This window comes from Perna viridis, chromosome 9 (genome assembly GCF_037379345.1).
Source record: "Perna viridis isolate PV_CMFRI_1.1 ecotype Kerala chromosome 9, ASM3737934v1, whole genome shotgun sequence".
Taxonomy (NCBI): domain Eukaryota; kingdom Metazoa; phylum Mollusca; class Bivalvia; order Mytilida; family Mytilidae; genus Perna; species Perna viridis.
Genome location: NC_142453.1, coordinates 1276532 through 1287950, shown reverse-complemented (window position 1 = coordinate 1287950; position 11419 = coordinate 1276532). Strand labels below are relative to the sequence as shown.

Genomic DNA, 11419 nt, shown 5'->3' with positions numbered 1-11419 from the left:
ACTTTTTTAAGTAAGCAATTGTCTGCCCTGTGATGCTATAACATATTGAAAAATTGATTTTTATCACAATACGGAATGCAAGCAAGTTATTAAAAAAAAAACGTAAACGATTGGCAGTGTCATTGTGGAAAGGGAAAACATTAAACATTTTCTTTACTTAATAAATACGGTAAATACCTTAATGATTTATAAGTCATATGAAAATATTTCAAGTAGTTACGATAGATTCAATAAATCAAATATATCAATTGGAGGTCTACTACATTCCCCTGCTTCAATCAGACAGTAATTCAAAGAGTTGCTTCCTTTAGTTCAGAATTAAAAAACAAACGAAGTCAAAGACGGAATTTAAAAAATATACTACTTGAAAACAGAAAAGAAAACTCTTTAAATCTGAATTGATCCGTCTATAATACCTAGTTTTTTTGTTTTTTTATTGTTTTTTTTTTTCAAATAACCCATATTTTTTTCAAATAACCCATATATTTTGCTAATAAGTATTGATGAAAATAACATGTTTTTTCCACATAGTTCAAAGAGAAGAGACGAAATACGTATCGCTGGTATTTTGTCATGCGAAATCAGTTTAATGGTAAATTGGATCATTATGTTTATTTAATACTGTAGAGTAGGGACTAGGTAGTTCGCAATTAAAAAATGTCATATGTGCATGTACGTACCAGCAGACAAAGCCCAAAACAACATCGTTGTTGACTGCAAAACGTTTTACATCCAATGTTTATTAGAGGTAGACGTAGAAAGTTGTAGCAGTGATAAGACCTATACTGCTACCACACTGTCCAAAGAAGAGATTGTGGAAAACCATAAATCTGTGCTATCCTCTATGGTCTATCTACAAAGGACAATGATTGTGATTTACCATCTATGTACTGGATTACTAAACTCCACAAGAATCCACACAAACAACGTTTCATAGCTGGATCTACAAAATGTACACCAAACCTCTTTCAAATCTTTTAACTTCTATAGTCACAACTGTCAAAGAGGGTTTGCAGTCCTACCACAACACTTGTTACTCCCGCAGTGGTATTAATTCAATGTGGATCCTGAAAAATTCGAAAGATTTTTCGGAAATAATTAGTTCAAGACTATTTTCTGAATATAATAGCATTAAAACCTATGATTGTTCAACACTGTATACTTCTATTCCCCATACTCAGTTAAAATCCCGACTTAAAACATAACACATCGTCGTTATTCCAAAACAAATGGTACACCTAGATACAATTATAGAGTTCTTGGTAGAGATTTATCATACTTTGTAAGAAATAACGAATATCGTTTGGCTAGATCCTTCAATCTCAGATTTCGCTATAAAGAAGACGTATTATCTTTAAACAATCCTATTTTCGGGGATTTGATACATCGCATCTACCCAAAAGAACTTGAGATAAAGGATACTGCAGACACTGTGAAGTCAGCTTCATATCTTGACCTACACTTAGAAATTGATGGTAAAGGAAAACTATTGACCTAACTTTACGACAAACGTGATGACTTTTCATTCAGAATTGTCAACTTGTTTTCATCTGTTGCAACATCCCTTCGGCACCTGCGTATGGAGTGTCCATATCACAACTCATACGTTATGCCAGAGCTTGCCGAAACTACGCAGGCTTTTTGTATCGCGCTAGAACTCTTAACAAATAGGCTGCTGTAACAAGGTTATATAGCTACAATATTGAAATCATCACTACATACGTTTTATGGTCGTCATCATGAACTCGTGGATCGTTATGGTGTATCCATCTGCACCATGAAAACTGATCTATTGAACGTAAACATTAATAAGTGCCATTTTGTTTTAACAGGCCCCGTTTCATTCATGCAAACTAATGTTCGTCTTATGAATATATGATATCACAGTTTATAGCATTACAATTCAGTAAAAAAAGAATACTAAACAAACAAAACAAAACAAAACAAAACGAAAAAAAACAAAACCAACAAAAAAAAAAAGAAAAACAAACAAAAACAAACAAACAAACAAACATGAAACTATGTACCGAACAGAATATGAAAAGTAAGCCTCATATTCAACCGCTACGTGTTGTTGGTCTTGTTGAGGCATTTTGATTATTGAATAATCGGGTGGTTATCCAACATTAAAGAACTGTATAATTGACTTGTTCTTGATCATCATTGTATTCACAATACGATTGATATATCTACCATTAATTATTATATGTAAAAACTAGGCGGTTGTGGTATCGAAAAAAGGTTCAAGATATATTAAATTTTGAAATCATTAAATACCAATTTTGGTTCTTATTTTCTCACAGAAAGACACTTTATAAGGTATGCAAATAAATTATAAGAGTCGTTTAATTCGTATTAAGGATATATTTTTCATTGGAAAATGAAAGAAAAAACTGTTTCTAAGATTACCCAATAACGGTTTATGATTTAAACGTACGGTCTTACTTCATTTTGGAAGAATATATATACATAAACCGGTTTTTGTTTTATAGTTTATGACATAATGCATAACCTATATTGCGTTTATAAATTACCTGAATTAGGTGTAAATATTATAAACCTAAGATTGGAAATCACCTATTACTTACCATGTTAAACAGAATTAACTTCGGCATTTATCAGTCCTTTTAAATAATTTGTTGTGTAGTCTGTACAACGTTTATAAATGTTTTGCCATTGTACTAATGGCATAATCTACAGTGTTAAGTAAACAATTCAAATATATATTTTTATTCTAATTTCTATCAATTAAGATTTTCCTTGTAAACGACCAGAATTTAGATAAATAAGTCGTTTCAGCTCTTTCTTGCAGTATACTGTATACAAATGTAAGACTCAGATTAATGTCCATTTCCACAGTGTTGATCTTTTTGTGACGTCAATTCCAATCTTGGAATTGCAAAACATATTGAATACTATTTTGACGCGATTACTTTCACAAACGTTTCAACCATGTCGGTTTAACAAAAAATATGTCCGGTTTAACATTAAACCGGTAAGCCACTTGTTTTGAAATAAAGTTGAAGATACTTTAAACTGTGAAACTATAATATACAATGTTTGGGCTTAATTTTACTGAAAATACTGCTCCAAATGTCTACAAAGGGATCAATGGGTTAGTTTCTTATTAAAAAAGATGATATTTTGTCATTGGAAAAGTGTGTACTAAATAGGGAAAAATAAATAGCACAGATTTATGGTTCTCCACAATCTCTTCTTTGGAGAGAGTGGTAGCAGTATAGGTCTTATCACTGCTATTATTTTCTACGTCTACCTCTGATAATAAACATTGGGTATAAAACGTTTTGCAGACCAAAAAAGGTTGTTTTTGGCTTTGTCTGCTGGTACGACAACATATTTGTAATGTTTTTGCTACATCGGGGTCTTTGAAAATTGATGTAGCCTTGGCACTCATTGACCTACTTAAAACTTTCATTCGTTTCAAAATTAAGGACCTCACGTCCTTTAATAGATCATCAATGTCTTCTTGTTCTTGTTCTCCATTTTCTTGCATAGTTCTCGACGGTATCCATCAGAACTTTAAAGTTATAATTCCAATTTATGGAGCGTGGTTCACTGTACATGGGATCTTTAGAAAGGATATTAAGCAGAGATTCAATACTAACTGTTACATGTAGACAAATAAAAGAAATAAGTAGCAGTCCAGCTAAAACACGTGCAAAGGCGACGCTTTTCGAAATTCTCGAAAATAACTTGAATCATACATCGTTTGAAAATCGGATAACGTTAAATAAGATCATTCACTTTTTCCCCTACATTGCATTTTTGTAGAAGGCAGGGTGCAGCATCTAGTGTGAGTTTCTACCGTCAGACGCTGTTTCAGAGCTTGGGTCAATTACAGCTTGTATCACTGTATGTAGGATATGATTAAGAACCAAAATAAACAAGTTAGGAAGTAAAACACCAGTGTACCCTTTTTATGTATGAATCACTCATCTTGCACCATTCTTATATGGATGCTACCTAACTAAATACAAAAAGAAATATTAATGTTAAAAAAATCACAAAAGAGGACGTTCCCATGATTTTCGTAAAAATGTGGTGTATTCTTTGAAAACAATGCGTGTACTACTGCTATTCTATTATGTCAATTAATCACAATAGTGTATGAAGCCAAAACTCTCAAAATAAAGGCCCCTATAATAAAGACATTTTCTGAAGTTTGGTTATCTCCGTTCAAAACCACGAGCACTTCTTTTTTTTTTCGAAAATTTCGTTTGAACGATGTGCATTTGTATAATATAGTAATTATTTTGAAGTTACAATAACACGATCATACATTTGAAAACATTTTTTTAAGTTTAGAAAATTGATTGTAAATATTATTATTTTTGTAAAAAGTATACTTAAACTATGTACATATTTGTTAACACTGTATAAGTGTAATCTATCAAATTGGATGCGTCTACGTGTCTATCAATAGAGATTATTGTAGGGTGTTTCATTTCTATATCTATTTACTATGCATCCACTTAGAAGCGGGGTCATATTTTGCTTCGTGCATGCATTCAAAATTCATTCTAAATAACGTAGGAACATAAAGGAAATTTGTTTTGTGTTATAGTTGATTTCCAAAAAAACGAAGGAAACGGAACATTTTTTATTTTGGTTTTGTTTTGTTTTGTTTTTTAAACAGGAACGCATACGTGTAGGCTATTCAGAAATAAACACAATCATGATAATGCAGCCACTATAGAGTGCAGAAATATCAGGACGCATTACCTCCGAAACAATCAAAACTTCATTTTTTAGTTTAAAGCAGTGGTTTCCATTCATTTAAAAATTCATAATAGTTTTATTACAATCAGTAATTTGCTTGGCTTTTTGTCTGGTTTTGTTTTCATTATTATTATTATTATTATTTTTAGTATCCTTATTATTTTTTTTACTGATACTATTATTGGCGTTCCGCGAAATTCTGTAAGATTTTTATTGCTTCCTTTCTTTTTACTTGATAATTGATTGATTTAAATTTCAACCATAGCTAAAAAATGAAAAGTATTTATAGCGTATCAAATAGGTTGCAATATGCACTTAAAGAAAAGACTCCGAACTAAATGAGCACAGAAGGTTCAATGATAAATGATTTAAATAAATTAATTGCACCATACATGTTTTAGGTGAATATCGAACAGAAGTTTTATAGAATTGAACTTTGTTGACTAAGAATCATTTGGATCATCTCACATAATAAGAATAATAAGTCCGCAAGCAATCTTTTGTAAACGATAATTTTTGCTCGAAAGAAATTGCATAGTTATTTATAAACACAATGCAGTTTGACAAAATTAAATATGTTATGTCTGTTTATACGTAAGTCACAATTTAACTCCATTACTTTTATCTCAGGCAGACATATTTTTCTTTGATTTATTCACGAATACGCAATGAAGATATTAGTTTTACGACAACATTCATGACATGACAAATATGTATTAATATTGGAAGTTATGTATTCATCTATTCGGAGTTTATCTGGCAGAAAATGAGTCGTATAAAGAATTAGACATTGCGCATTCGACACTAAATACAAAAAATAACAATGTCTTTCATGGTAAAATGGAACAGAAGGAAATGGTTACATGCATGTGCATATGTTACATACACGTATGATGGTTGCATCAATTTGTATAGACAAAATACAAATATGATGGTAGAATAAATCAGTATGTATTGCATAGGCATATGATAATTTCATAAATTTTTGAAATCGACAGTTTCATAATTTGTATAGAACGCATACAAATATGATGGCTACATATATGAATCACACACTTAACGTATATATAATTGATAATAACATAAATGTTATCACATGCAAGTAGGATGCACATTTGTCAACACAACAGCTTGACTTTGTGTAACATTCTCTATAAGATTATGTTATACTTTTCTGTTGTTCTGTTTTTTCTTGAATGTTTCCCTCTCTTTTTGTCTGTCGTTTGAAAGTTCAGACATATCAGCTAGGTACAACCTATGTTCTCAAGGAGGCAGTAGTGGCTTCTTCTTTTGTACCTTTGGTGTACAAACAGGAAGAGAAGCGGGTTTTGTAATATCTAAAATAAACAAGTTATCGAAATAATTTGACATGAAAGCTTCCGGTAATTATAAATCCATACATTCCATTTTTCAGACAATATAAAAAAAAAGATCAATGCGTGGAAAGCATATCAGCAAAATAAACGGCATACTTCTTATGCTAAAACTTGATAAAGTGGAGCACAAATATCTTTTTGCAAGTTTTGCTATTTTAATTTCATTTTATAACGCCATTGTTATAATACGATTATAAGACATATAATCATATATATTTATTAATTTCAAATGAATAAATTTATTATAAACAAAAACTAACCCTTACAAATAAGCAATCAAAGCCAAAGGACTAAATTGGTATCTACATAAAACTTATACTTACTCATTTCCCATGTCACCAAGTGTCCCTCTTCAATCGTTATGTTATTATTATTCGCTTCATTATTAGTACTTAATTTAGCTAAAATGAGATCATTTGACAAGGATTCGTGAAATAGCATTTCATTGTATAAACTCTAATGCTCTAGAAATACATTTTTTTGCCGAAACAAATGAAATCATGTCATCCTTTTATAAGCCTCAGTACCGTTCATGGGAGTTTGTGAGGTAGAACAGAATAGTAAAGGAAATTACTGTTTTTATAGTTCCAACAACGTAAGGAAAAAAAGGAGTGCTTCATGTTTGTTCGTTTTGTTTGTTTGTCTTTGTCCTCTCTAGTTTGTTTTGTTGTGTTTTGATTATATCTGTTTATCCGGTTTTTTTTTACTGTTATCCTTTTTATTGCACGTTCGTGAATTATCTGAAAATTTGATGTACACTTAGTGCATATCAATTTTTTTATCTGAAAATTGGCACATTTCTGTAATTACTTTACAACTAACCTCTTTTAACACAATAAATTAAAGCAGCTGAACCAATCAGAATTCCTATACACGCTCCAATGATAAGAGGGAAACTGCCAAAGCCTAGAAATGAACATAAATGGTGTATTACAAATGTGGCATTAGGATTTGAATTTTTAGATTGGTTCATGTGTTTCTTGGAGTTTGATCGTCCAATTGAGTCTGACAGGAAGGGGTCTGTTGTGTCAAATGGACGTTACGATATTGGATAAATCTTCCCGCCAAAAATGTCACTCGAAGTCCATTACTACAGAGCACGATACCCAAGGAAAGTGATATATCTGACGATAAGGTCTCTCTAGCATCTAACTTTGTCCACTTATTGGTTACATCTACCTCATGCTATACGCAGATAAGTAACGCTTAATTTACACTTTTTGTCTTGTCTGTTCATTAGTCTACTCATTATCTCCATATTATCTTGTTCTGCGTTTTAACTACGGGCTCATTGCTTTTACTTGAATAATGCTAGTACGTTCATATTTAAGTTAAGTTTGGATACCTTTCTGTATTTCGTATTTGATTACTTTATCAATGACAACAACATTGTGCCCCGCTGATCTACATTCTACTCTCAATCTATTGGACCCTTTCTTTGAAATGGCAATGCGTTTTATGTAGTTTATATCTTTTATTACATTATCAATGGAACTCTCCTCTGCACTTTCTATTTCTATGTTTTGACCCTGTAGTTGATATAGAATAACATACTTATTATAAGAAATTAAAAAAAAATTGTATAGTTCTTAGTTTCAATAGTATCATATTTAATAAAGATTAATTTCTAAACTTCTCAAAATAGTATACTGGTGATGTGAATAGTGCACTTATCGTCTTCGCCGTGATTTACTCTGTTCCTGAGAAATATTGATATACAAATGCAATAAATATCACACCACGAGTTTTGTAACTTAATGAGCATTTATTTTCGTAAGTTAAATTTGATAATTTGGTTTGAAAGTATATATGTGAGATAAGAGTATGACAGCGTTCTCTCATTGAAAGGATCGGCAGATTCGGTATTTCCTTGGATTTAAGAGTTAAAGTCAAACGCTGATAAAAGCACGCATAGAACGTTTTTGTACTGAACGTTTATTTGAAACTTAAAACCTATAATCAATTTTCAACAAAAGGTCAAACCCGTAGTAAATGAAATAACTAAATGCTAAGGGAACATTACCTGAAAGATAGTAACACAGTACGGTTTTGACGTAACATTAAGTAACGTGAAATTAACATCTAAAACATTATTCCGAACATCAACATTATCCTTCACCATTTCACTGGAAGGTAATGCTGCAAAATAAAAAAAAACCAATATTACCTCAAAATCAGCTGCAACAGCATTGATGCTAAAATATTAAAATGCTCTTTTGTATCTTAGTTATGATGTTTGTGTTCAGTAAGTTAATAGAAGATTCGGATTTAAGTTGGTATGATGTCCCTTATTGCTCTCATGTCTAAAATGGTAATAACAACAAATTTTCCTACTTTGAGTAATGAAGACAGTAGCAAGGTTCTTAATATTTTTTTCTTACCAACAATTTCTGAGCGGCTGATATTCATATTACTTTCAAAGCAGTGCATCCCACAAGTACACGTGTACTTATAGGATAAATCGGCAAGGGTTACATTTCGGATTACTAGAGAAAATGTCCCGTCTTCTATCCCTTTTGGCATTCTATACTTTTTTGACATTGGAACTCCTTTTACAGCCATTGTAAATGTAGAAAAAGCCGGCCCACCCATCCAGTGTTTTGTGTCATTATGTATACATTTAGTTGCCACACAGGTTAGTTCAATATCCTGACCCAAAATGACCGGTCTCGTGTCAAGTTTCCATGATATAGTACGCTGACCTGTAATATATGTACATATTATGATTTCATATATAAAAATTTATAACAAATTAACGGAAACACCAAAGCTTTTTCGACTTTGTACAAGGTGCCCACATCCAATTGTAAGATGAATTGTTCCATTTAGCATGTTTTTTTTTTTTGGCTACCAAACAAGGTTCAATTTGCTTAAAGTGAGATTTTGATCGAAGAAAATGGTCTAATCTACAATTTCCAGTGGTTGCTTATATACTTTTACTTTTTTGGTATTCTCAAGTATATGCATGCAAGATAAACTTTGCATTTCCAATAAATCCAACATTTCAGGTGAAGTCAGAATACATGTAGCCATGCCAAACCTTTATATGACTAGAAAAAAAAACATCACTATTTGACAATAGGTACTCACCACAATATGGTTGTATTGGATTTGCTAATATCGGTAGTATAATAGTCATAGATATCATTGTAGTTTCATTCATTGTTGATTTGTAACTGTAGTATGACATGACAACTATTATAATGGAAAGAGTGGCTGCCAGCTGGTAGGAGTGGTATTTATATGTGTTCTCCTATGAATGATATAAGCGTATATTTATATTCATGCGAAAAGAATAACATGATCAAATTATGAATGTATGATTATCTTATGACCATTTAAATAAGTAATTTTGAAATGTGTATATCAGAACAATGTAGTTATCTGTTTCATGCGTTATAATAATCGGCCTCCAGCCTAATTGAAATCAAACCATTGAAGTGTTTTGCATTATCAATTGTTGTTTCAAGTTGCAATTTTGTATTTTGGTAATGAATTATCTGTTTATTGTTTCCACTGAAAAGTGATTTAATAATTGGCGGTCAATATAATTGTATATTTCATATATCAAATATAAATTATAACATTGTGTCAAAAAAATACTTTCTTTTTTAAATGCAGTATTTTATACACATGTATATATTTGAATAATTCAGAGCTTCAAATCATATATTATTTTATAAAGAAAATCTAAATTCAATTGGAATTATTGTTCTGTCGACGATTATTAAAAACATTCAATTAAAGTCTGTAGTACTGCGTACAAAATTTGATGATTCAAAAACATTGAAATTATTAAAAGAAAAAAAAAAGATTTACACTAACCTGATAATTTTCTCTTAATAATACTTTAATGTTATGATCTGAAATTTAAATTTCAACGTGTTATACTAAATTTACACGGGAATTCCCTGATGTCTCATTAGTGTTTAAAAAATTACCATTCATGAATAGACCAGGGTGTTTATATTGTCATTTTTGTATTTGCTAAACGGAAGATATGATTCTGGCTGTGTTCTTCTTATTGTTTCTTTTTCCAAGTAAACTTGTATACCTGTGTGAAAACTTCTAATGACGTTTAGGAATGCTAAAATACAAGTTCAAGTTGTAAAAAATATATGGTGTCTTCATTACTGTTCCTGTGTTGTGCATATGATGATTTTTATATTTAGTAATTACATAACAAGGTAGCTATAGTGATAATTACAAACAAAAATATATGTCATGTAATGAAACAGAGAAACAGAGAAACATAGTCCATTTTTTATGAATAGCATTATGAATTGTTACCAATACCAAGGAAACTACAAAACGACACCGAATTATTATAAGCTATTTAATAGAGAGGGATACTTATTAGGGATGGCGAAATCCTTAGAAATGGTTTTAGCTTATCTAATGAGATTGTTCTTTCCAATTGAAAAATGATTACTTCGGTAAAACGGTATTTGAAACGCACATTATGACACAGATTTATTAAATAAATGACTTTTATAGGATTCCACAGCATCGTCAAAATATATGTGAACGTGTGATTGAAGTACAAACGCACATGATGTTTGTTGACGTTGTCATTCTTATTGTTACTCATTGTTACATGGCTTACATGTCGTCTAAAAAATAAAAAAAACAACAACAAAAAACAAAGAAAACGTATGTCTGACGCACGCCGATGTGGACATCAAAGACAAATAACGGTGTTTCAAAAACGAATGTTTTGTCCGTCCATTTCATTTTGTTTACTGTAATAATTACTGCCGCCAGACATGACAATATCTGTGGTCCTTTTTACTTCTGAATTCACTCTTGTTTATAAAAAGGACCCCAGTTATGAACACGTATCTAGATACAACATCGATTATAATACATCATGGAAACAAATGTTTCAGTTTTGTTTGATATTGGACTGGTTAAAATCCATATAGACTTAGCGTACTAGACTAGTTAGTCAATAAAGGTAGAATTGCGTAAGGTTTTCCATATTGGCTGAGTTATTTGTCATCGGCTAGAAATATTGGACCTCGACTACGCCGCAGTCCAATATGGCTAGCCTTGGACCAATAACGAGCCAATAAGGAAAACCTTACGTAATAATGCTGTTGAATATCATGAACTCATGAACAATAACAATCCCAGAGTTCAATACAGATTTTTGAATTTGTCCATTTACGTCCGAGTGTGTATTTTCCTTGTTGTATTTTCTTGTTTGTTTGTTTGTTTGTTTGTTTTTATTTTTTGATTTTTGTTTTGTTTTGTTTTGTTTTGTTTTGTGTTTTTTTAGCTGGAAAGGATAGAAATTGAAA

At 31.1% G+C, this 11419-nt stretch overlaps 1 protein-coding gene across 2 annotated transcripts; it reads right to left on the bottom strand.

The window, feature by feature from the left end:
• Positions 1-4135: 4135 nt before the first annotated feature.
• On the bottom strand, positions 4136-10030 carry LOC148606043 (uncharacterized). 2 transcript variants are annotated; one of them, XM_088546960.1, is made up of 8 exons: positions 9942-10030; positions 9207-9369; positions 8498-8818; positions 8140-8255; positions 7462-7645; positions 6939-7022; positions 6440-6517; positions 4136-6077 (listed from the first exon to the last, which is right to left on the bottom strand). In XM_088546960.1, the coding sequence occupies exons 2-8, from the start codon at positions 9304-9306 to the stop codon at positions 6004-6006; spliced, it is 957 nt and encodes a 318-aa protein (XP_088403086.1). In that variant the 5' UTR covers positions 9307-9369; positions 9942-10030; the 3' UTR covers positions 4136-6003. The 2 variants fall into 2 exon arrangements, with proteins under 2 accessions (XP_088403086.1, XP_088403087.1); XM_088546961.1 differs by lacking the exon at positions 6440-6517.
• Positions 10031-11419: the final 1389 nt, after the last annotated feature.

Bases quoted from the DNA above. Each gene is read 5' to 3' on its own strand.
- LOC148606043 (XM_088546960.1), bottom strand. From the start codon at position 9,306: ATGTCATACTACAGTTACAAATCAACAATGAATGAAACTACAATGATA. The intron at 8,819-9,206 runs GTGAGTACCTAT...CATATATTACAG, and splicing joins TCCAATACAACCATATTGTG to GTCAGCGTACTATATCATGG. The intron at 7,023-7,461 runs GTATCCAAACTT...GTTCATTTCTAG, and splicing joins CAAATACGAAATACAGAAAG to GCTTTGGCAGTTTCCCTCTT.